Source organism: Jaculus jaculus, chromosome 7, assembly GCF_020740685.1.
Source record: "Jaculus jaculus isolate mJacJac1 chromosome 7, mJacJac1.mat.Y.cur, whole genome shotgun sequence".
Classification (NCBI taxonomy): domain Eukaryota; kingdom Metazoa; phylum Chordata; class Mammalia; order Rodentia; family Dipodidae; genus Jaculus; species Jaculus jaculus.
This window is the reverse complement of record NC_059108.1, coordinates 56153406-56180156: the sequence shown is the minus strand read 5'-3', so window position 1 is coordinate 56180156 and position 26751 is coordinate 56153406. Positions and strand designations below refer to the sequence as shown.

Genomic DNA, 26751 nt, shown 5'->3' with positions numbered 1-26751 from the left:
GTTAAAAGACCTTGGCATGGGGCTGGAGAGATGGCTTAATGGTTAAGGTGCTTGTCTGCAAAGCCAGAGGACCCAGGTTCGATTCCCCAATACCCATGTAAGCCAGATGCACAAGTAAGCACATGCATATGGAGTTCATTTACAGTGGTAGAGTCCCTGGCGTGCCCATTCTTTCTTTGTCTGCCTGTCTCTTTCTCTGCTTTCAAAGAAATAAATAAAATTTAAGAAAAAAAAGAACTTGGGACTTTGGGGATATTTGGACATTACTAGGATTGATTAAAAAAAAAAACTATGGTAACTTTTAAAGTTGGAGGGTATGCATTGCATTTTACATCATAGATGGGGACAGAACAAAAGGTGGTGGTTTGATTCAGGTGTTTCCTATAAACGTTATGTGTTCTGAACACTAAGTCCCTAGCTGGTGGCAATTTGGGAATTGGAGCTTCCGGGAGGCAATGTATTTTTGGGGATGGTTTTATGCGTATTAGATTCAGCTTCCCCTTGCCAGTGTTTGGCACACTCTCCTGCTGCTGTTGACCACTTGATATTGGCCAGGAGGTTGATGACCAGCCTTTGCTCATGCCATCATGGAGTTTTCCCCCAAGTCTATAAGCCAAAATAAACAACTTTCCTCCCATTAGCTGCTTTTGGTCAGGTTCTTTGTGCCAGCATTGTGAAGCTAACTGGTACAGAAGGGTTTTTTTGTTGTTTTTTTTACTTTTATTTTGAAGTTTAGTAATGTAACTACATTATTTTCCTCTTTTCTTTTCAATGGTTTCTGATACAGCTGCAGTTAAAAAAAAAAAAAAAAAGAAAAGAAAAAACTGATTCCCCCTTTATTTACCTGCATTTATCTGTCACCTGTCTGTAGCTTTTCATTTTAAGTGGTTTGAAAATGTTGCACTGAGTGGTGTTTTTGTTGGTTTGTTGCATTCATTCTTTTCTCCTGAGTTTCCTAAGTTGACTTTGTTTCTGTCATTAGATGTTTAGAATTCTTTGTGAACATTTGTTCTAATACAAAGGAGTTCTACCTCTTCTGGGTGTACAGTTATAAGTTTGCTGTATTCATAGCACATCTCTGTGTTGTACTTAATTCATTCTTACAGTTTTTGGTGCTGAAATTTCCCATACAGTTTCTTTAATATATTAGTCATAATAATTTTAAATTCTTTCTGTCATATTTCCCACAAATGTATGGTGGATATCTAGTTCATTTTTTTAAATTTGTGTGTGTGTGGTGTATGCAAGTGTTTGTGTACATGTGTGTACCCTGTGCATGTATGTGCTTAGGGTGTCCATCTCTTACCACTTTTCTTCTGTTTCCTGGACATGGGTCTCTCCCTCAGCCCAGAGCTGCTGTCTGTCAGCAAGCTTCTGTGGTTCTTCAGTCTCCATCACTGTCTATTGAGCACTAGTCTAGATAATGGAAATCCATGCTCATAAATAGAATATGTCCCATAAGGTAAGAATTGCTTAGGTTTTGATAATTAGACACAGAAGCAAGGAGCCGTGAACTTGTCCCTAGTTTACACAGCTGAAGATGAGATCTTATATGTTTAAAGAAACATATAAATCAAGCTTGTTGTGATGCACTGCTTGCTCTCTAAAAAGAAGAAAGATTCGTATGTGAGTTAGGAAAAGGACAAAGGTGACTCCTGTAGTCAGCTCCACACTTCTGGGGTAAACTTCCAAACCAGACACAGTTTATAGTAGACAAGGATTTATTTGAAGCTATGGAGCCAGGGAAGAAGAAGCTGGCTCCCTTCCACAGATCCACGCAAAGAGACACTACCAATCAGCCAGCAGTACACCAAAAGCAAGCAACTGGCAACAAATAGCAGGAAACCAGGCAGAACTCAGTCTGCTTACCTTAGGCTAGAATTCAGATCTGCCCCCAGTGACATGCCCTCCCCCCCCCCCTCATTGTAGCAGGAGTCTGCCTGCTAGGGGCAGAAGATGCAAACTCAATTTTAATAACAGCTGAATCTATTGGGGGACACAGATTCAAACAACTACAGTGACTTTTTCCCAATTTTTTCCAAAGTAAATGGTTGTCTTTTTAAGCTTGTAATCCATTAAAGTTGATTTAAAATGTGTTTTATACCAGTATCTAAATGTTTCACCTATTCCTGCATGCTGTTTCTATTTATTTATTTATGTTTGCTGATTTTTGTGCATATTCTACTTCCTTGTATTTTTGTCTTTGCAGTCAATTATTCTTTAAAATATACCTTTTTTTCTTTTTTTTGCGGGGTAAGGTCTGGTAAGTGCTGAAAATATTAATCTTGACTCACCTTCATGAGCAGTTGAAGCTTCAGGATCACATAAGCACTGTGAACCTGAGATGCAGTCCATGTTTTTTAAGGGCTGGTTTAGCTCTGGAGTTATGATTGGAGAAAACTGGCTTTGTTGCTCAGTTACATGACTTTCTTAATGCTCACCCTCACTTTGGGCAAGTAATTCTTTCCTTTCTTTAGTTCTTTGGCTTTATTGAATTTCTTGTTTTCTGTAATATTGGTGGTTTTCAAACTCACCAAAACTGGTTGCATACTGGTTTACTTGCTAGAATCGCTCTTAAGAGAAATGGTCACCCGAATGTTGGAAATAAAATTGAGTTAATTTCATGGAAAACTGAATTGCTCATAATTTTTACATGCTCCATGGCTTTCTTCACTGTATTTTTGTGTGCACAAAGTGCATTTCTCTCACAGGCTGCATGTTCGGAGAATGTGTCCTATTGTTCCTTATTGACTTTCTCCACACTGGACTTCCTCTACTTACCGGGTCAGTTTTGTTTGTTTTCTGTTCTTTTTTTGTTGTTGTTGTTGTTTGTTTTGTTTTTCTGAGGTAGAGTCTCATTCTAGCCCAGACTGACCTGGAACTCACTATGTAGTCTCAGGGTGCCCTTGAACTCATGGCAATTCTCCTACCTCTACCTCCCAAGTGCTGGGACTAAAGACATGAGCCACTATACCCAGCATGTTGTCTGGTTTTTATTTATTTATTTTTAAATTTCAGATCCTTTTCTTCCTTTTTTGTACTTATTTTTTATTGACAACTTCCATGTTTATAAAAAAAAAATCCCATGGTAATTCCCTCCCTCCCCCCACTTTCCACTTTGAAACTCCACTCTCCATCATATCCCTTCTCAATCAGTCTCTCTTTTATTTTGATGTCAAGATCTTTTCCCTCCTATTATGATGGTCTTGTGTAGGTAGTGTCAGGCACTGCGAGGTCATGGATATATAGGCCATTTTGTGTCTGTGTCTGGAGGAGCACATTGTAAGAAGTCCTACCCTTTGGCTCTTACATTCTTTCTGCCACCTCTTCTGCAAAGGACCCTGAGCCTTGGAAACTGTGATAGAGATATTTCAGTGCTGAGCACTCCTTTGTTATATCTTCTCAGTCCCATTGTGCCTTCTGAGACATCCCAAGGTCACTACCATAATAAAAGAGAAAGTTCTCTAACCAAAAGTGAGAACAGCATTAATATATGGGTATGAACATAAAGAGAAGTGCTTACTGGGCAGTTTTGTGAGCATAGCATATACATTTAGCCAGACAGCACCAGACATTATACCCCTAGGACTCATGACTACTTCTGTTGTAGGTTTTCAGTAATCAGGGATGTATTCCTTCCCATGGAGCGGGCCTCCAGTCAAATTAGAGGGTGGTTGGTTGTCCCCATAATAGACATGCTGCTATTGCACCTGTTGGCTTATTTGCCCTGGCTAGCCAAATATAAGGCATGCAGTGTCTACTCTTGAGTATCTCCACTGCTGATTTCTCTCTTCCATTGAACTGCATGCAGTGTAACTTTTTCCAGCTTTCTATCAGCTGGTTTACTCAGTGGAGGTTTTTAACTCAGCTCCAGCAGGATTTATCAGTGACCTTGCAGCCCAAGTATGTGGAGTCTTCAGCAATAGGGTCTTACCATTTTTTTCCTGATAGGAAACCAAGGACCTCAGCAATGGCCTGTAATGTTTTGGGGGCATCAGGGACCTTCCTGACCAACACTCATTGGAAGGTATCCCATCCCTGGCATTGAAAATTTTCTAGTAACAGTCTATAGCTCCTGTGTGTTCCATTGTCCAAAAAAGTAGGTTTCCATATGACCTATTTATATCCTCTTAGATTTTGATTAACCCTCCTTCAACCTTTCCTTATGCAATCTCTTCCCCTAACCTTACTTAGGCCTTTTCATCCCTATTAATCCATTCTTCTACTTACATATATACAAATACTATCCTATTACATCCCCCTTCCCTTTCTATTCCCTTTATAATTCCTTTTTAGTTTACTGGCCTCTGTTATTGGTCTGTGATATTTTATTAGTTATGTACACAGTGTGTATACAACCATGTTGGTATCATCATTTGCCTCTTCCCTGTCCTCCCCTTTCTGAAGGGACCCGCCTTGTTGAGAAATGTGGGTCGTGCATTGTGGGATTAACCATCACTTATGGCTAAGAGGCAATGTCATTTTTCTCTAGGTTGCAGTTTCTTTGGCTAGCAACAGAGAACTTATGAGTCTTTATTCTGTCTTAAATGTTCTTGCTATCATCTTTGGATGGATAGAGGACACAAATACCTTTTCTTCCTGTTAGTTCTTTCAAAGTGCGGTCTTGTTTCTCTAATTGAAACTTTTCTATCAATAGCATAGCTGTCACAAAATATATGTGTTAAAAATCAGGATCCCATGCAGGTCCTAATCTTGGACTTCTTTGCTTCCACAGGCTTCCTTTTTAGTACCAATTTTTTCTTGCCTTAATGAAAAAGTCTGTGGTTTCATTGAGGAATTAGTGCCATCCTTCTAATGTCCTCCCATTCTTTATATTTGAAACTTTGAGGTAGTCCTCATGAATATTCTCTCTGCAGCTAGAGATTTCATTGCATACTGGTATTTCAACTACTTCTATTATAACTGATCAGCATAGAAATAAATAGGGACTCTATGGAAGAACCACAGCTGTTTTGCTTCTTTCAAATCTCCTGTGAAAATATTTACCTGTATAAGCATTAGCATATGGCACAGGTGAGAAACTGGGCACATGTTCTACAGCAGGGACATGTGGCTGCTGTGCAGCAGTGAAGTTACAAGCTCTGATCCATGAAAAGGCCTGAAAGAACCTAAAATGCAAATAGCTAAGAAATGATGATTGTTGTATAGAGCTATGTACTTTATGATTCCTACTATAGGAAAATTTGGACAAGGCAAAATTAGAGAGTAAACTAATCAATTATTGCCTGAGGCAAAGAGGAGAAGAAGGAGAAATAAATAGGATCCCTATCACCTAGGTAAAAATTTCCAGGCATGGTGCTGTGTATGTAATCCAAGTGCTGTGGAGACAGAAATACAAAATTCTTGGGGATCCCTGGCTAGCTAGTCTAGCCAACTTGGCGAGTTCTGGGTTTAGTGAGAGATCATGTCTCAAAAAATACAGTAGAGAGTGATAGAGAAAGATACTGTCAACTTCTGTCTTCCACACATATGTACATATGTGTGCATATGCACTTGTACACATACGTCCATATGGAAAACATGATAAATATATTCCCTATACAGTTCATAAATTTTGATTAAATCACCCTAACTTACTCATTTGAAAATAAGTAACAAGCTCTTTTAACTATGCCTTTTTCTTTTTATCTACTTGAAACTGAGGTTGCATATTTAGAACACATGCTGCCATTTTGTGGTTTGCTTCATTTATTTTTCTTTTTTTGTTAGGTGTACTGGCTCTGTCTTGGTATCCACCTGAGTCACATGATGAGAATGGAGAAATCACTGATAACTTGGTCCCAACTATTTTGGATAAAGCTCATAAATATAATCTGAAGGTACTGGACTTATTTCCAACTTAAGGGCAGCAATAATAATTTGTTTTGTACCATTGTGTATGTGTGTGTGTACGTGTGCATGTGTGTTTGTTTGTTTATGTGCTGATGCTGTGCCCAATGGACTTACTTCTAGAAGGAAAAGAAGAATTTCGGGTCTCACCCAGTAGACTGTCTTATTCCAGAACTTGCAAGCTCCAATAATTCTCCAGTCTCTACTTCCCTCAAGACTGGGGGTAGGAACATAGGCATGTGTGGTCACCCCCAGCTGTTTACATGGTTTCTAAATATTCAAACCTAGACAGTCTTGGCCCTTATGCTTGCATGAGAAGCACAATTAACCATTGAACAATCTCTTCAGCCCAGGAGTAATACTTGAATTGGACATTTTAATTAAAAGCTTGATTTTTATGAAAATAATGGAAACACATTGTAAATATTACTGTTGCATTTTTTTATAATTTGGTTTCAAATCTTGTCCAAATTATAAGATATCCCTTGATTTTTCTCACCAGGTTTTTTTATTAAGCTATTTATTGTGTATATTAGTAGGAAAAGAAAGGCTTACATGCTTCTTTGTAGTAGAATATAGAAATTAGTGGATTTGTCTAAATGACCTAAATGTTGAAAATCTACTTAAAGAGTATGTGTAACAATATGGCTTTACATCATTATATAGCAGTCATAAAATAAATTCTTTCTTTGTTTTTTAACAGAGACTTTAAGTAGCATTCTCTGTTCTGACTCCCCCACCCTTTTTTATGAGAGAGAAAGAGTAAGAGATAGAATATCAGCATGTCAGGGCCTCCAGCCACTGCAATCAAACTCCAGACATGTGGCCCTTGTGCACACATGCAACGCTGCACATGTGTCACCATGTTTGTCTGGCTTATGTGGGATCTGGGGAGTTGAACATGTATCCTTAGGCTTTGCAGGCAAGCACCCTAACCACTAAGCCATCTCTCCAGCCCTAAAACAAATCCGTGCTCATATATTTTTCAAAATCAGTTCTCATTTAAACCTTATATAATACCATATCACCTTTGTACATTTAGAATTAAAAAAAATTTGAAGACAGCTATAAAATCAAGTATATTCTATTCAAGTATTAAGGTGGATCATACATATCACAAGTAAGAGAAAATTTACTTCATTATTGTTAGGTCAGGACAAAATGGAGTCACCCAGGTAGCAGGAGGGCAACAGAGGAGTCATCCATATTCCTCAAAAAATTACCTAGCCATTATTCTTCCCCTGCCTAAAAAGGCTCTGGGTCTAGATTTTCTGGCCCCTTATTTCTCACTGGGTCACTTTTGGTCTCACCCTATGGCTAATGTAAAGAACAGAGATTTTTGCCCCAACAAGGAAATTCCTTCACTTTCTCACCTTCCCCCAATTGAAAAGCTTATAAAGCCTACTATTTATAACCCCAAGCTGACTGCTGTGCTCTTGAAAGTCAGTCCTGGCAGCTCATGTTTTTCCCCAAACAAAAACTTCCATCTTTGCCTCATAGTGGTTTCCGTGGTCCTTGGTCACTCTTGAACCTTACAGGTGGTACCCTCCCTCAGACAGGAAGGCTTCTGGTTGCCCTCTTGCGTGGCCAGACCTCCTTTCCCCTAACCGGACCACCTAGCTGCCATTCGACCCTCTGAATACCTTGATCCATCCTTGTCTGATAGAGGCTCTCATACCCACTATGATTCATCCTCACTGTTTCTCCCTTCTCCTCCTTCCTTCTCTGTAGGTGTCCCTCTTTCTCTTGGTTTGGCCTGTCTCAGGTTTCACCCTTCCTCATGGAAGCTGTGCTGACATGCCAGGCTACACTCCTCGGCCACTGGGCCTCAACCCCAGCTCTCCAGAAAGATGCACTCTGGACACCTCACCTCTCTCTCTCTCTCTCTCTCTCTCTCTCTCTCTCTCTCTCTCTCTCTCTCTCTCTCTCTCTCTCTCTCTCTGGTCTACTGTATCCTAAGGGGCACCTTTAGGTTTGGTTGTACCATCTTGGGACACCCCCTCCCTCCCCCCCCGAGCTTTCATCTTCCACTGCCAGCAGCTTTTGCTATTGGGAACACAGTTGCCATTCTTGCCCACTCACAGGCTAAACAGCCAACAGTTGCAGCCTATATGGCCTCTGCCCATGTGGGAGGTGCAGGCCCCATTCACCCTGAGTAGCCCGGGGGGTCATAGTGGTATTCTTGTAAACCCAACTTAAGCTCTGGTTTACTTTTCTCTCATACTTGTTTTGCTCATTCCCTGTCTCCTTGAGAACTTCAAGCCTCTATGACTCTTGGACAACATCTTATCTTTCTTTGCAGCTGTGCCTGGCCACATCCATAAGCTGGACAATGGGTCCAAATGGCCTGAAAATGATACTTTTGGTTTCCAAATTCTCACTGATTTAAAACAAACTTCTGGGCTGGAGAGATGGCTTAGTGGTTAAGTGCTTGCCTGTGAAGCCTAAGGACCCGGTTCGAGGCTCGATTCCCCAGGACCCACATTAGCCAGATGCACATGGGGGCGCACGCATCTGAAGTTCGTTTGCAGTGGCTGGAGGCTCTGGTGCACCCAATCTCTGTCTCTTTCTATCTGCCACTTTCTCTCTGTCTGTCACTCTCAAACAAACAACAAAAAAAACCCCAAAATCCCAAACTTCTGCCAATGTACAGGCAAATGGTCTGCAGTACCCTATTTTTCACTCTGTATGCAAGGCCTTGTGTCTGCTCCACCTGCCATTCTCACCAGGTCCTAGCCAAGGTCTCAGAAATGTGCTGTCACTCAGCCCGTCCCTCATAGTAGTCCTCAGCCTCTGCTTTTGACCTGGACACCATAAAGGACCTCTTCCCAACAGCTCCTTAGACTCTTCCAGCTCCCTCAGTCTTCTGACACCCTGCCTGGTAGCAAGGTTTGCTTTTAGTCTCCAGAGTTGTAAATAGAATAGAAATTAAAATGGGAATGCATAGCTTCTGAATGAATGAATGTGTGAAGGGGAAATGGTTGTCTATAAGTCTATATTAAAAGTACACTTGAGGGCTGGAGAGATGGCTTAGCGGTTAAGCGCTTGCCTGTGAAGCCTAAGGACCCTGGTTCGAGGCTCGGTTCCCCAGGTCCCACGTTAGCCAGATGCACAAGGGGGCGCACGCGTCTGGAGTTCGTTTGCAGAGGCTGGAAGCCCTGGCGTGCCCATTCTCTCTCTCTCCCTCTATCTGTCTTTCTGTGTCTGTCGCTCTCAAAAAATAAAATAATTTAAAAGTTGAAAGACACTTGAAATGAATGTGTATATGTGAATATGTACACAGCTCACAGCCTTAAGGCAGCAGAATGATTTCTATTCTGAGCAGTGCCATTTCATTGTGGGGATGCTTTCCATCAAACCCACTGTACTAGATAGCATAGTCAACTTTTACTGTTGAGTGGCCCCCAGAAAGAACACAAAAAGTAATTAAGATCATAAACAAACAAACAAAAAAAGCAAGGTTCTTCTATTCTCAAAGAGCTGTAAAATGACAGTCCTGAGGGAAGATCAAAAGTCTTTCTGAAATTTAGTGGGGGGCGGGGCTCTTTCTTAGCTCCCCTGCCTTGCAGAGCCAGGGAACTGCAAGCACAGGGAATCTCAGGATACCCCAGCATGATGATGAATGAATGCCAATTCACTATGGAGACTTCTTATAAGAAATTTGTAACTGTTTTACATTTTCTTTATCTTTCTATGCTTATATGGAACTTCTAACAGACAATAGCCTCAAGATTTATGTTTAAATTTAAAAGTACTCCATACTAAATTTGTAAAAAACAAATTTTTTTCCTAAAATTTCTGGTATTGTTTAAATCTGCTTTCATTTTTAAAAAATATGTTTCAGAAAAGTTATAAAAACAAAGTTCCAAAATCTGTGTTTATTCTGGTTGAATAGCATAAGTCAAATCTGATCTTAAAAAAATATTTCTTTAAAAAAGTTATTTCAGCAGGCTTTTTGAGGAGTAAAATGGTCTTATTCAAAGTCTTATGGTAAGGACAATAAAAGTTTTTGTCAATAATTATGAGATGAATGTGAATAAAGAAGATAAACTGGAGAGAAAATTTTAAATGGAGAATGATAAATGTTTGATGAAAAAGATTGTTACAGAATGGTCACATGGATTGAAAGGTAAAATTATGTAGATGAAGATATAAATAAAGTGTGTACATGAAGCTATGAGTAAGCTTAAATAAGTAAATGAAAGACAGAGTACTTAATCAGATTACAGACTTCTTGAGATATGAAATGACTTAGCCTAGGGCTTGCATCAGACTAACAAAGTATGTCCCTGGCTGGTAGCAGGATGCTAATGGTATTCAGGTTGTAAACTTAACTTTAATTTATTGATGTTAATCTGGTCATAATAATAATTATAAAAGTCTAAATTTAGAGTACTCAACCGAGTTAACTAGGTTCCTCTATTTGTTGACCTTTTAACTAAATCTTAAGATTAAAATTGACACATTAATATTTAATTCTCTCCTAAGGTTATTATATCTAAAACCCTGCTTCAAAAAAAAAAAATCTCACAGAGGAACTATTTACTCTTTTTTTTCCCCTATATTTTAACATAAATAGACCACATTTGAAACATTAAACAGTATTTATCTGTCACACACTCAAAAACTATTTACTTTTACTTCATGGTGAACAGTAAAAAAAAAAAAAAAAATCTAAACAAAGTTATGTTGTGATTTTAAGATGTAATTCCTCAATTTCTCCAACAATCAGTCTTAATATAAAGTTGATTAAGATTCGGTTAGAGATTATGTCATAAAATTTTGTGCATGTTTGGAATTCAGTATAATTCTATAAAATTGATTTTGAAGAGGTTAAAAATACTTCTTTTTGATTCAACAATAAAAGGTGCTTATTTGCAAAGCCAAATGCACATAGTGGAACATACATTTGAAAATTGTTTTAAAAATTGTTTACAGTGGCAAGTGGCCCTGACATGCTCCTTCCTTCTCTTTTTCATGTGACTTGTCTCCTTTTTTATTATATCATGACAGTTTAGTCCTGTTCCTCTAATCTTTGGGTATGTTAAATATAACTAATGTATTTTTAAAAACTGACTTATAGATTGAATGAACATCTTATTTAGCATTTAAGGGCGCTACGTTTTCTCAAAAATGTGTGTATATAAAGGTATTCTAGTTCTAATAAGCTTAAAAGTTATAAATTTTTCATGTCTTTATAATTAAGCCAAAAATATTACTACATAATATAGATTTCTTGTTTATTTTAAATTCTGTCAGCAGATTCCTTGATCATAGTTTACTCCTGTGCCTTAAATATATAAACTCTATTTTTATTAATATCAGACTTTTCTACATGTCAGAATATTAGATTATTGTAATTTGATTTATACAAAGTCTGTGATATTTAGCTATCATTAAGCATACATGATCATCATGCCTGGCTAAAACTCTGCAATTTTAAGATGGTTCTTGTCTTGTTCATGCTGGTTTTGCTAGATGTTTATTAAAGGGTCAATGGCCTTCCCTGAAAATCAAAAGGGAAGTAAAGAGTTATTAATAGCTATCCCCAAAGGCTCAAAGCAATAAAAAAAATAAAATAAAATAAAATAAATGAGGCATTTAGCCCCATTAAGTTTTACACCTTTCCTGATTGATGTACTCCCTATCAGACTAGATGGCTTTGAAGGACCAGGGACCATCTGAGTATCCTTTCTTAGACATTTCTGACTGAAGAAAGTTATTCTGAACAAAGAAACAGCCTGATACAGCCTGGCTTTTCCTTAGAATTCTCCTTATAAACTTGCACCCTAGCCTGGCTCAGTGCTTCAGTCTTCATCCTGCAGGAAAGGTGAAGTCCCTTGCTGTTTTCTCTCAATAAAATAGTCTTGTCTGTAGATATCAAGTCCGATGTTCTGTATTGCTTTTCTCTTACACTTTCCTTACAGTTATCACTAAGGTTATAATCTAAGTCTTATAAAAAGTGACTTATAGTAATATTTCTTTAGTTAAGCCTTAAAATTGTTCAATGATAAAAAAATTGTGTCTGTCATAGTGTCTCTAATGCATGCTAGAATCAGGCTTATTTAACTGAACAATGGCCAAGTTTTTTAAATTTTTTTTTTTGTTGTTTGCTTGTTTTTGGTTTTTCTGGTTTTTCAAGGTAGGGTCTCACTCTAGCCCAGGCTGACCTGGAATTCACTATGGAGTCTCAGGGTGGCTTCAAACTCATGGCAATCCTCCTACCTCTGCCTCCCAAGTGCTGGGATTAAAGGCGTGGTGCTGGCTCCAAGTTTTATTTTATTCTTGAGCTATGGATTATCAGTCTCAGCCAAAGTTTCATTTAATTGTCTTATTTCTGATATCTTAAATTCATTACTTATAGAGATATTGATGCATGTTTATTGCCTTAGAAAAATAATCTTAAATTGCTGTTCTACTTCCAGTTTGGGGGGGAGGGCAATTGGTACTTGCATTAACATACAGACTAACCAAGGTTGTTTTCAATCACAGATGCTAAGTTTTTATACTGTCGTCTTTTCCTAACATACAATTTCTAAATTAAATCACTTGCCTTAAAGTTATTGATAAAATGTTTGCAGGGCTACTAAAATGTTCTACCTATTATAACTGACAGATACTTAAAAGATAGAATGTGTATGCTTTCTATTTCTCAAATATAGCTTACACTGTCACCTGACAACTAAACTTATTAATCAGAATGATTTTAAACTATTGTGTCATTCTCCTACCAGAGCTGTTTTGCTAACCAGTTATGTTCTGTATCCTTTTTAACTAGTTTGTTCTGCTAATCATATATGTAGTATCTCTGAGTAATAGCCATATGTAGAAGCCAAAATCAATTGGCAACATTAGAGTTAAAGAATAACCAATATTTTGGTTCCTGTTCTTGGGTCAAAAGGCCACAGGAGATGAAGGGACACTTGAACTTCTAGCCTCGGGTAAGTTACCTATCTTCTTGATCAGAGAGGATGTGGAGACCCAGAAATGAATTTCAAGTCTACAACAGGAGAGTCACATTGGAGGAAAATCAGTTCTCCAGGCTTCCCAAAAGATGGAGGGCCATTTGGGCAGTGTGGCCTTGGCTTATCCTAGCAGATGACAATGCTGAGAGTCATAGAACTCCTCCTACAGAACCATTATTGACCGCCAAAGTATACAGCCAATTCTTACAGCCTACATGGTCTTAATTACCCAATGAGAAAAAATATAACTACAATTTAAATAATTAGTCAGACTAATAGGCTCCCCTATCTGATGCTGATTTGTAATACTAAACTCTAACATTAACTCATGCCTTCTGCCTCTGCCTGTCCCTGATTAACTTCACCTACCCTGTCCCCAGCTCCTCCCACTTGTCTTAGACAGGATTAGAGCTATTCCTCGGACAGGACCCCCTCCTCTCTTAGTTCTTATCCTATCTCATACAGGGATAATTACAGTGCCACCCCAACTGACATTCTCAAACTTAAACTCTTTTGTGTCCTTACTCTTCCTGTGACTCCAAAATGCTCCTCTGCCTTCTCTCTTTTGCTCTAAGCCCTCTGTCTCTCACCTCTGCATACTCATTCTCCCTTTACACCTGGTGTTTTGACAAAAGTAACAAGCTCCTTTATTCTCCCTGTCTGTCTTCTCATGGGTGTGCATAGCCCATCTCCCTCACCTTCTCTATAACAGGTGTCTGCCAAAGACTGCCCAAAAGCCAGCTGAATACAGGGATGATATCTCACCACTCTGCTACCACTAGCCACCATGGCCTCCTCATCACTTACTCTGAAGAGACAGCATTGACTGCCTCTCCTATAACAACTCATCCTTCTTATGGTCAGCATGAACCTTATCATTATCTTATTAACAAAAGGCTGGAATGTTAGGCCAGGACAAAATGGAGTCACCCAGGACAGCAGGAAGGCAACAGAGGAGTCATTCACATTCCTCAAGAAATTGCCCAGCCATTATCCCTCCCCTGCCTAACAAGGCTCCAGGTCTAGATTTACTGCCCCCTTATATCTCACTGGTTCATTTTTGGTCTCACCCTATGCCTAATGTAAAGAACAGAGATTTACTGCCCCAACAAAGAAATTCCTTCACTTTCTCACCTTCCCCCAATTGAAAAGCCTATAAAGCCCACTCCTGCAAGCTGACTGCTGTATTCCTGAGTCAGTCCTAGCAGCCTGTCCCCTCCCCCCCACCTCCCGAATAAAAACTTCCATCTTTGCCTCAGAGTAGTCTCTGTGGTCCTTGGTCACTCCTGAACCTTACAATTATAAGACTTGGTTTCTCTCAGAAATGAATTATGGAAACAAATAAGTATATTGATTAAAGGAAAATTTAATACTGACTAATAAGAAAGTAAGTTTCATCTTAAAATCTTTTAACATTTTAAAAATAATTTTTAGATAGAAATATTAGTCTTTATAAGTGAACAAAATAGAGTCTCCATTTCCTGAGCATGGTTATGACAACAAAGTAAGAAACATTTAAAATGTGTAGAGATGTTTAAATGTTGAGATATAATATTATAATTAAAATATAGTACTGTGAAAAAAATTAAAATTGAAGATGAGTTAGAAATGAATAGCACTGGAGCTGGGTAGGTGGAACAACATTTAAAGGCACTTGCTTACAAAGCATGCAGCCTGTGTTCAATTCCCCAGAACCCATGTAAAGCCAAATGCCCAACATGGTGCATGCATCTGGAGTTTGTTTGCTCTAGTGTGTACATTTTTCTCTCCTTTTCCTTCTTCCTGCTTTCTCCCTCTCTCTTTCTGCTTGCAAATCTTAATAAGTAAATTGAAGTCAATAGGACAGGGATTTCATTCTTAATACCCATAAGACATTAGCAGAGAAGTAGAAGAAAGGGTCAGTAAAAATGAAGTTAAAATTTAAAACTGAACATGGCAGCACATGTCTCTTTCTAGCTACATTGAAGACTGAGGTAGGAAAATTGCAAATTCAAGAAAAGATTGAGTAAAATAGTGAGCCCCCTTCTAAAAAGTAAATTTAAAGTTAAAACTTGAAACACAGAAAGTTCTAGAAATAAAATCGGTAACACTCTCCAAGATACAGATACAGGTAAGAAGTTTAGAGCAGGACTCCAGTAGCACAGGAAATAGAGTCAACAAATAGGACTACATGAAATTAAAAAGTTTCTGCACAGCAAAAGGAACCATCACCAAAACCAATAGCCATCCATAGAATGGGGAGAAATTCTTTGCTACCTATACTTCATTCAGAGGCTAATATCCAGAGTTTATAAAGAACTGCAAAATTAAACATAAAATAGTCTGTCAATTACCAAATGGGCTAATGAAATGAACAGACTGTTCACAACATAAAAACCCTAGATGGGCAAGGAGTACCTAAGGAAAAAATAAATCAACTTCCATAGCCTTCAGGGAAATGCAAACTAAAACAACTTTGAGATACTGTCGTACCTCAGCAAAAATGACTAGAATTGAGGAAATAGAAAACTGTTTCTGACAAGGGAAAGAGGAACCCTCAGCCACTCTTGGTGAGAGTGTAAACTATATATATATATATATATAGCTATTATGGAAATCACTTTGGAGGTTTCTCATAAAGTTAGAAATAGACCTCCCATGTGACTCAGTCATATGCTTCCTGGGGGTATATACCCTGAGGATTCCACATAGTACTACATAGATATTTGCACATCTATGATTATTATGGCTCTATTTCCAATAGCTAAGAATTGGAAATAGCCTAGGTGCCCAGTGATAGATGAATGTGTAATGAAAATGTGATACATGTATACTAATGAATTTTATGCAGCCAGTACATGAGAAATGAAATTAGGAATTTTCCAGGAAAATGCGTGAGTTTAGAAAGAATCATATTAAGTAAAATGACTAAACTCAGGAAGACAAAAATCACATGTTCTCTTGGATATGTGGGTCTTGGCTTCGGTTTATGTAAGTATTTATAAATGGGGCAAATATAGATAAAACTTATAAACAAAAGCAAATAGAAAGAGATAAACTGGAAGAAAGAGGAAAGATAGTGTTGCAGTCAGGCTCACATTGCTGGCAGAAATCACCTGACCAAGAGCAACTTGTGGGAAAAGGGGTTTATTTTGGCTTACAGGCTCGAGGGAGAAGCTCCATGATGGCAGGGAAAATGATAGCATGAGCACATCACCCCCGGGCCAACATCAGCTGGACAACAGGAATGTGGGTTCTTGTGTCCTCCAGGGCTGGCCGTGGTTCCCCTGAAGGTGTCCCAGGCAACTGGGGAGATCAAGGTTGTACACCCAAGATGAGAGAAAGAATCACTCCCAGGAGTCAGTTTATTATCAGGGAAATGGTTTTATAAGCAGTTAAAGGCAGGAAGAGGACTCTAAGGGGATTGGTAGGTGTAAATGTTGCTAGCCTATGCCTAATATGGGACATTCATTCCAGTGCATAGGCAATGGCAAAGGGAAGGTATGCAAAGGTGCTGGCTGATGCCATAAGGAGTTTCCTAGGCAAGTGGCCAAAGGTCACAGGGTTATGGGCAAAGCCTAAGTCTTATCTCACTGTCCAGGTATCCCATGCTTGGAGAGGGAGTGGCTTTACTTCCTGCTGATCTTGGGGTCTGAGATTTTGCCCAGAGGTCCAGGCTCACTGCAACCCCCAAGAGTGGGAAAAGGATTCTGGCTCACTGTAACCCCTGAGAATGGAGGGGGGAGCACCCCTGCTGGTCTGGTCTCCAAGATATGATCAGTGGCAGTTCAGGCTGCTGCAACCCCTCCATAGCTTGGGGCCTTTGTATCAGACAGCTTATGTTTGCTTTAACCTTGGGCCCTGACTATGTCCGACACAGGAATAGGAGAGTGTGCCAAACACTGGGAAGAGGATACTGGCTATAATACCCATAAGCCCGTCCCCAACAATACACTGCCCCCAGGAGGCATTAATTCCCAAATCTCCATCAGCTGGGAACCTAGCATTCAGAACACCTAAGTTTATGGGGAATACCTGAATAAACCAATCACATTACGCCATGGCCCCTATAAACAGATATCCATACATGATATAAAATACAATGCATTCAGTCCAACTTTAAGAGTCCTCGTAGTTTTTATCAATCCTAATGATATTCAACCATTCCCATAATCCACGTTCTTTTAACTGAGTCATAATACCAAAAAATCCCCCCCAAAAAAACCCCACAATGGCACAAAATAAGCATTCACTCTGCAAAAGATGGCATTGGACATAGCAAAGACATATTCAACCAATACAAGATTTAAAACAACCAGGGCAAACATCAAACTCTAGCTCTAAGTCCAACAACTCTAGTCAGTGTCTAATCTCCAGGTCCGATAATTCTAACCAGGAACAAGTCTCTGGAGTTCCAATTCCACCCCTCCAGCTAGACTACTCACAGTCCTGGAAAATTTACGGGATTGGCAGGTAGGGTAGTTATATATTGTCTTAAAAGTGCTAGGCCCAGAGTCAGTTCCTATTTGTTTAACTTTAATTGTAAATTGTTACGGAATTTTTGTTATCTGTTAGCTACCATAAGGTAATCTTCCTTGCTGCAGTTTCAGAAGAGGGAAGTGAAATATCTATTGCTTCACTGAAAGTCTCAGGTGCATCCATACATTTTTTTATAGATACATTGTTTATACTTCATCAAGACTAGGACATTAGAAATAGGACATTTGGGGCTGGAGAGATGGCTTAGCGGTTAAGTGCTTGCCTGTGAAGCCTAAGGACCCCAGTTCGAGGCTTGGTTCCCCAGGTCCCACGTTAGCCAGATGCACAAGGGGGCGCACGCGTCTGGAGTTCGTTTGCAGAGGCTGGAGGCCCTGGCACGCCCATTCTCTCTCCCTCTATCTGTCTTTCTCTCTGTGTCTGTCACTCTCAAATAAATAAATAAATAATTAAAAAATATATTTAAAAAAAATAAACAGGACATTTTTCATTAGTTTGACTCAATAGAAAGTGTGTATACCATATCTTAACACTGATAAAGATAGGCAAAACATATCAACATTTTTGTGTTTTGTCATTAAACCCAAATTAATACTTCTGTAAACATTTAAGTCATAATAAACATTCAGAAGGCATTGTTAGAAGCAGCACCCAAACCCTTGGCATATAAACATGTCTATGGCTATAGTAAGCATGAACAAATATAAAGTCAGAAATAAAAATTAAACCTGGTTTTAGTAATTTATCATCTCAAAAATAGCTATAAGCATCAGAACACTTAATGACCATAAGTACTAGAACAATTAATGACCATGTATTTGTTACACATAAAGACAGACTACATGAGACATAGAACACATGGCATGATGTGACTGGCCAGCATTAGACATGACAAAGAACATAAAACATGAAGAGATACCTGTTTCTGAAGATTTTAGTTATACTTTGTGTTTGGGAAGACTCTAACATGTGGGAGAAACCTGCATACTCTCTGGTGTCCATGTGCTTCTGGGTAGAATAATGCAGCTTTGGAGTTTGGAGACATGGATATGCAGTATTTTTCATTTTTCCCAGCAGAGAGTTTGTTACAGCATATCCCTCAGGAGGTCTTACCTTGCCCCAGCATAATGGATAATGCCATAGGACAGAAGACAGTAGATCATTTTTCTGCATCTGCTTCATGCAACTTGTTGGTCTATACTCCAAATTTTGTTTTTTCTGCCTTTGATTTTAGAAATTTTCCACTTCTTCTTTGGATCCAAAATATAGGGAGGAAGAATTCTCTTCCTTTCCACTACTTTTGCAGGTTACAGTCTGTTATTTCCCCTTATCAGTGTAATTTATTTAGTCTCTCATAGTCTACTGCAGTTGACCCTAATTGCCTTTCCACACTTTTCCCTTCTGTAAGTCATGGACTTGAAGTTTGCATCCAGAATTGTAGGGACATAGAATGCTACTTGTCCCTACCCCACCATTTCCTAGAGTTCTGCTCTCCAAGTTTTATAAATGGGCATTCAACCTACACAATTCCTCCTTAGAAGTGACTTTATTATATCCCACATCTTCCAGAATATTATGTTTTTATTACCAATTCTGGGATAGATATTTACATTTTTTTCTTGATTACTTTGGTAACACATCATTCAAAAATTTAGTGTTCAGTTTCTGCAACTTCTTAAAGTTTAAATGTTCTAATGGGAGGCAGTGTGGTTTATCCACTGCTAGTGTTTGAGTTCTGAAAGGAATGATATGAGAGCTGAGGAAGTCTCTCAATGGTAGAGTGCTTGAGGGACATACACTGGGCCTGGTTTCAGTTTCAAGGAGATAGACCCCTTGGCAGAAGAGAAAATAAATCACTTCCAATGAAAATATGACAAATTAGATTTGTTTTAATTTTCTGTTCGAAGGTTAAGGATTCACTAATTATTGGAGGGGTGGTTAAAATGGATATTGAGGAAGCAGAGGTAGAAGGATCACTATGAGTTGGAGGCCAGTCTGAGACTACATAGTGAATTCCAGGTCAATCTGGGCCTTGAAACAACAACACAAGTTTCATTAGATTTCATATCACAAGAATAATTGCATAGCCTGAACTGAGGGCCCTTGGATCTGTTTTGTAGAAAATAAATCAATGACTTACCTATTCTCAGCTCTAGAGCAAATATCTGGAAACTTGATTATCTGCAGATTTCAAATAAGAACTCAGTGAATGGCACTGTGGGCCGCAGCAGTGATAGTTCTTGCCATTGAGCTCCTTTGAGCAATACTTTCTTTCCAGTGGTAGAGCAGTTGCCAAGCATAGGTAAGGTCCTGAGTTTGTGCCACCAAGATTCTAAAATAGAAATAGAAAGGAAGTTAAATGCAAATAAAATTCTTGTCTTTAAAGCTCTTTTTTTCTGTCTTTTCACAGTTTTCCCAGGTCTTCCATGTGGGATCTCTTGCCACATGGGTGCCTTTCCTTAGCACTGTACGTCCCTCAATAAATACAATATTTCAATAATTACTCTTCTCAGTCTTCTTTTTTTTTAAAATTCAAGTCTTTGATTAAATTAGAAATGAACCTAGGGTTTGGGGTTCAAGGACTTTCCTGAACCACTAGCACTCCATTAAAGCACTTGTAGCTGTCATTCTTTTGGCTAGTTTTGCAGAGATTATAAGGCTCAGGGCTGTATCCTGGATACTCATTGTGTCCTTTTATATTAAACCCTAAGAGCAGTGTATTAAGGCAATCTTTGAGTGAGGTACTGATGTGGGAGATGCTATGAACAAGGTTTGGACTCCTATGCCAGTTTCTGTCAAGTTCTTATGTACTTTAGCAAAGAATTTATAATGCAAACTCAGAAAAGGATAAAATATGAGATTTATTTTAGGGAAAGTTAAGACAAGAGGGAAAGGAACACAAGAAAGTACTCGAGCCAAAAGAAGAACCAGAGGTGCCTCTGTCTGGGAGGGAAATGCCTATTGTGTGGAGGAAGAAAGGACTTAAACAGATATCTCAGGTCCATTTATATCAACTAGGCATCCAAAGAGGATGACCTGATTGACTGATGGACCCAGGAGGAACACTGACTTAAAAGGACCCACCCACAGTGCTAAGCCCCTGAAATCAGGGAAGAAACAGGAAGCTATTGCTTTTGCTGAGGAAAGATTAGGAGTTGTTGCTTCCAGCCATCTTTCATGATACTGGATCAGACTCAAGTCCCTCTAGGTGACATCCATGTTTCTGTGGCCAGTCCCTAGCTGACTCCCTATCATGAAAAAGCTACCTTGCTGTAATCCACATCAGTAGTACAGTTGTTTGGTAGATTCTTTTCATTGTTTAGCAGAGCGGCTCACTCATGGCCCCACTCACTGAGTGCATGCCATGTGCAATATTTATTCCAGATATGTGCAATATTAAGAGCAAAAGATGGTGCTGGCTATGATGATACACACCTGAAATCCTAGCATTTGGGAGGTGAAAATGAAAGACTAGATGTTCAAGGCCACCTCAGGCTACTTCTGACCATGTCTCAACACAGCAATACAAAATAAAAAGACAATTTTTGTTTTAAGGGATCTTGCACCTCCTTACAGAAACGGACACAAGTAAATTGTAGGAAGGGAAACTTAGAAAGTTTTATCATGCTACTGGGAATTAGGAATACATATAATTCTTGTGACATAAAGTGATGTACAGGGTTTAAAATAAAGCATGAAGATGTTGACAAAGAAAGAGTACATGTTCACATTAGGAAGTGCACTTTGGCTGCAGGGCAGAGCAGAAATTGGCAAAGCCAAAACTGGAAGCATTAAATGCTTATATAATTCTCATTCTGAGTTGTAGAGATTACTCAGGGGTTAAGGCTCTTGTATGCAGAGCCTCATGACCCCAGTTCCATTCCCTAGTACCCACATAAAGCCAGATGCACAAAGTGGCACATACATCTGGAGTTCATTTGCAGTGCATGGAGGCCCTGGCACATGCATTCATTCTCATCTCTTTCTCTCATCTCTCTGTGTTTGAAAATAAAAAAAAGTTAAAATTCTCATTCTCTACTCTAAAAAACTGAAAACATTTAATTTGATGGGTAAAATTATGTCATTTAAAATTTTATATTAGAGTAATATAGTCCTCAAAGTAAAAGAGCAAAATACTGACCAAAATAAAATTTAAAAAGTAGGGTCTTGCTCCAGTCCAGGCTGACCTAGAATTCACTATGTAGTCTCATGGTGGCCTTGAACTCACAGTGATCCTCCTACCTCTGCCTCCGAGTGCTGGGATTAAAGGTGTGGGCCACCATGCCTGACTAAATGTAATTTATTAAATGAAATTAAATTTAAAAATTAAATGTAATTGGATAATTGAAAACAAGAAATTTGTGCTACAAAAAAAGTGTAGAAGACTTGTCACACAGGTGATTTACAGAGCCAGAAACCAAAAGTTAAAACAGCAAGCTTATTAGATTGGTACGAAGATACAATTACTATGTATTATTTAGTAAAATCAAGAATTAAAGTGAAAATCCTTATGTTGTTTTGTAAATCATGATTGTTATTTAAAGGATGTTATCTATGTTACTGGTTAACAGTTGCATCCAAAGGGATCTTATTAGTCATAATTAGTTGAATTTGATTCATGTATAAGTCATCTTTATGTAGAAATTTAAAATCTGTTCACAGTACTTGCAAAATAGTTTGACTTACAGCTTTCTACTCTTGATAGAGACATGTAAGCTATGCTAATAAGATTAAGATTTAAGATTGTGAGAGTTACTGTTCTTTATAACACTGTGAGTTATAACAGCTCACAGTAATTTACTGTAAAGTCTTTGAATGATAGTATCAATTAAATGTATACCTTTATAAAATAACATCTTAGTGATATAAAATAATTTATCAGTTGAATAAATTTGATGTTTATTCTACTTAAATGTTAACTTCTGGGAGCTAGAGACATGGCTCAGCAGTTAATGTCCTTGCCTACAATGCCTAACAACCGAGATTCAATTCCCCAGTCAGCACCCATGTAGAACCAGATGCACAAAGTGGCACATGCATTTGAAGTTTGTTTGCATCAGCTAGAGGCCCCGGCATGCCCATTCTCTCTGTCTCTCTTATCTCCATCTCTCTATCTGCTTACAAGTAAATTATGATTTTAAAAAATAAAACCTTTGGGGGTTGGAGAAATGGCTTAATGGTTAATGGGTTTTGTATGTGAAGCCTAAGAATCCAGGAGCCACATAAGCCAAATATACAAGGTGGTACATAAATCAGGAGTTTGTTTGCAGTGGGTAGAGGCCCAGGAGTGCTCACTTGCTCACTTTATCTCTCTTTGTCTCTGCTTCTTTCTGTGTCTCTCAAATGAGGAAATAAAATATCTTTTTAAAAAAATTAAACTTTTTCACATATCTGAAGAAAGACTAGACTATTTTGGACCTTTTTTTTTTAAGCACAAGGAAAGGAAAGGGGAAGGGAAGTAGAGGGGAAGGGAAATGGAAGGGAGGGAGGGAAAGACATGTCTGAATATAAAGTATATTTCTGCCTTATAGAGAATATAAATATGTAAGCTTAGGAGAACACTGGAGCTCTGAATTCAGATCTTCTCTATTGTCTCCAACAAACTGGGTGACCCTGAGAAAGTTACTAAGACTAATGTTTACTTGCTTCATTTAGAAAATGGAGATAATAACTACCTAAGGCAGTAATGGAGAGTAACTGAGTTAATGCATATAAAACATTTTGTTTAACATTTATGTAGTAAACTTTAGTAAGTGTTTTCTACTATGACTTCTCTAGAAACTTCTTTGTTTAATAAATACCATAAGGTTGCTGAATCAGATACTTTAGTAAATACATACAGTATACTTTCATAGGTAATATTTTCTCTAATTGATTTTTTTTTTTTTACTTTCTTTTAGGTCACTTTTCACATAGAGCCATATAGCAATCGAGATGCTGAAAACATGTACAAAAATGTCAAATACATCATAGACGAGTGAGCTTCTTCAGTGCTTGTAGTTACTGTGTGAGCCAGTGATAATTATTGTTATAGGCACATCTGAGTGTTTAAGAGGTTTGAATGGTTTATGTGATGGCATTTCAAATACAACTAATTTAAACTTATTTTAATGAATGTCCCTTTGTGAGGAACATTTCTCAAGTTTCTTATAATTCTCCTTCTGCAAGACTATTGATTTTTACAGTTTTGAGTACCTAAAAGGCCATGATTTCTATTCCTACTGATATTTTAGTTGATAATTTAAAAATCTCAAGGTTAGAGGTTTGCCTTTTTTTTTTTTTTTTTCTTTTTTGAGGTAGGGTCTCACTGTAGCTCAGGCTGACCTGGAATTCACTAGGTAGTCTCAAGGTGGCCTCGACTCACAGCAATTCTCCTACCTCTGCCTCCCAAGTGCTGGGATAAAGGCGAGTGACACCATGCCCGGCATGAGGTTTGCCTTTTAAAAATATAGTTTAGGTTATGAAATATAAGCAATTTTTTTAGCAATATATGAACGTCTCTCTTCATTTTATTGAGAAGAAATGGATACATTAATACAGTTACATTGTGTTAAAAGAGCTTACTGTGTTCCGCAATGGGCATTTGTTACTAATAAGAAAAAGTATCTTATGCATTCATGTGGAAAACAAATAATAGGCTTTTATGGCATTAGTTACCATTTGTGAATCTCAGCATGAGATAATTGATCTCTTGTTTGCTAAGGTATCCACTATCTTACTTCAGAATGTATAAGGTTCAAATTCATTTTCATTATTATATAACAAATCCCCTGAAGTAAAAGAATGCTATGCTTCAATTGCACAGTCATCTTCATTTTCAATATGTAGTTTATACACAATATATTCTATGAATATTTATGACACTTGTTTCTATTCTAGATATGGAAGTCACCCAGCCTTCTATAAGTACAAGACAAAGACAGGGAATGCTCTCCCGATGTTTTATGTCTATGATTCCTACATCACAAAACCTGAAAAATGGGCTAATCTTTTAACTGCTTCAGGGTCTCATAGTGTTCGTGGTTCTCCCTACGATGGATTGTTTATTGCACTTCTAGTAGAAGAAAAACATAAATATGATATTCTTCGAAGTGGATTTGATGGAATTTACACATATTTTGCCACAAATGGCTTTACTTATGGCTCATCACATCAGAACTGGGCTAGCCTAAAGTTGTTTTGTGAGAAGTACAACTTAATATTTATCCCAAGTGTTGGCCCAGGATACATAGACACCAGCATACGTCCTTGGAACATGCAGAACACCCGAAACCGCATCAACGGGAAGTATTATGAAGTTGGTCTGAGCGCAGCACTTCAGACCCGCCCCAGTCTGATTTCTATCACTTCCTTCAATGAGTGGCATGAAGGAACTCAGATCGAAAAGGCTGTTCCCAAAAGAACCAGTAGCACAGTGTATCTGGATTACCGGCCTCATAAACCAAGTCTTTATTTAGAACTTACTCGCAAGTGGTCTGAGAAATACTGTAAGGAAAGAACATCATATGCATTGGACCAACAGGTGTCTGTTACTTAATGCTACAGCTCAGAACCTATCAAAGTCACCTCACTTCAAGGAATGCTTTTTGTTTTTAGTTATGGAAAAAAGCCTGTCAATATGCACTTACTACTGTTACTTCTAATAACTAATAGTGCTCTGATGTTATCATTTCTATGATATCTTGTCATTCTTACTTGTCATACTTACTCCTGTTTATTATTTTAAATCCAGTGCTCACAGCGACTCTTGACTAAGATAGGAAAATGTTAATACTTAGCTGCTAAGTTCTAAGTCCTTTTTGTTATTACCACATGTAATAGAGAAAATATACTTAGCAAAAGTTTTGTATTTAAAGTAATTCCTAAAGGAAAAAAAATACTATATGTTTGTGTATAATCACATCCTTCTCCAAAATTGCCACATGTTTTTGGTGTCTATCAGGTAAAAATTGTGTTAATATCTGTCATATTATATGAGTTAGTCATTTTTTATTTAAAATAAACCTCTTAAAAACTGAAGAATAATAAATACATTTCAATGGAACTGATACTTATAATCATAGCAAAAATTCTGGTCTGTAAAAGCAAGCATTATTTCTGTGTATGTAGTTTTCTAAGAGAAGCAGCAGTAGATTCCAATTATTAGTACATTTGAGTACTAACCTGAAGACATCAGGAAGAACCCGCACTGAATTTATCATGAAGCATACCAGCACATACAAACTAATTCTTACTTATTTTCATTAGCATAAAAAGAATTATGTCTCCTTTTAGTTAAAAACACATTCTTAAATAATTCTTTTAAAATGAAACTGACTTAAATAGTTCCCTAAACCAACTTATAACTTTAGAATTTTCTATTGCTTGGAGAATGATTAAGCTACAGGAGATTATGAAAACTGTAATCTGATACACTTTCAGGGAAAATTAGAAGAATAAATTAATATAACAAATATTGATATAACAAAGCATCTTCATGGAAGCAATCAGAAATAGAACCTGTGGAATTTTCTCCTTTATTCAGTTTGCCACTGCTGTTTAAAGGCAGGTTATCAACATGTCAAGCATGATAATCTTTTAAACCATAAAAAGTAAACTATTGCTTTGAAAAAATGTTTGCTACAGTGGAATGTTCTGTATTTCTGTGTTGTCTGTTTGAACTTACCATAATAGAAAATGAATTTGGGTCTGAGGATATAGCTTGTCTAGTATGCACAAAGCTCTGGAATTGAAACTGGGCTTGGATTGTTTGCCTGTATACCAGCATTAGTGAGGTGGACCTAGGAGAATCAGAAGTTTAACAGTCAAGAAATTTAGTGGTAGGGTGCCATCACTCTCTACCTTGTTTCCATTCTGGACATAGGTGAGTCACCACACAGCTCTTGTGATTCCCCAAAACATTCTCCCAGACAAGAGCAATCAATCATATTTTAATGTGAGATAAAACAAATTCTGTCTTCATTTTAAAAAAGTCATTCTCAAGGCAAAATGACTGGAATATCTTTTCATACAGACTTGCTAGTGGATAATTACTTAAATCTACTTTCTTCTTTTTGAAAAAAATAACCAAATGAGAATCAAAAATATTCAGGGAAGAGCTGGAGAGATGGCTTAGTGGTTAAGGTGCTTGCCTTTGAAGCTTAAGGATCCATGTTCAACTCCCCAGATCCCACATTAGCCAGATGCACAAGGTGACACATACACAAAGTGGCACATATGTCTGGAGTTCTGTTACAGTGTCTGGAGGCCCTAGTGTACCAATTCATTCTCTCTGTCTCTCTGTGACTTATAAAAGCCATTCTGTTGGGATTGCCTCAAAAAAGAAAAAAAAATTCAGGGACACATCCATTTATAGTAACCATGTTCAGAGTTTCCTTACATTAACACCTATACAGTACAGTGCAGCATCTGTCATAGCGTTTGCACTGTATGTGGTGTTACAATACTGTGGAATTAAAGT

At 38.0% G+C, this 26751-nt stretch overlaps 1 protein-coding gene across 4 annotated transcripts in view; it reads left to right on the top strand.

Annotated features, from left to right (window-relative positions):
• Manea (mannosidase endo-alpha) overlaps positions 1-26509 on the top strand; it is a 39226-nt gene extending 12717 nt beyond the window's left edge. For all 4 annotated transcript variants that reach the window (XM_045154567.1, XM_045154565.1, XM_045154566.1 and 1 more), the window contains 3 exons: positions 5731-5840; positions 23192-23268; positions 24171-26509. In XM_045154567.1, the coding sequence (XP_045010502.1) occupies positions 5731-5840; positions 23192-23268; positions 24171-24828 (845 nt within the window). In that variant the 3' untranslated portion in view covers positions 24829-26509. The remainder of the gene's footprint in view (positions 1-5730; positions 5841-23191; positions 23269-24170) is intronic.
• Positions 26510-26751: the final 242 nt, after the last annotated feature.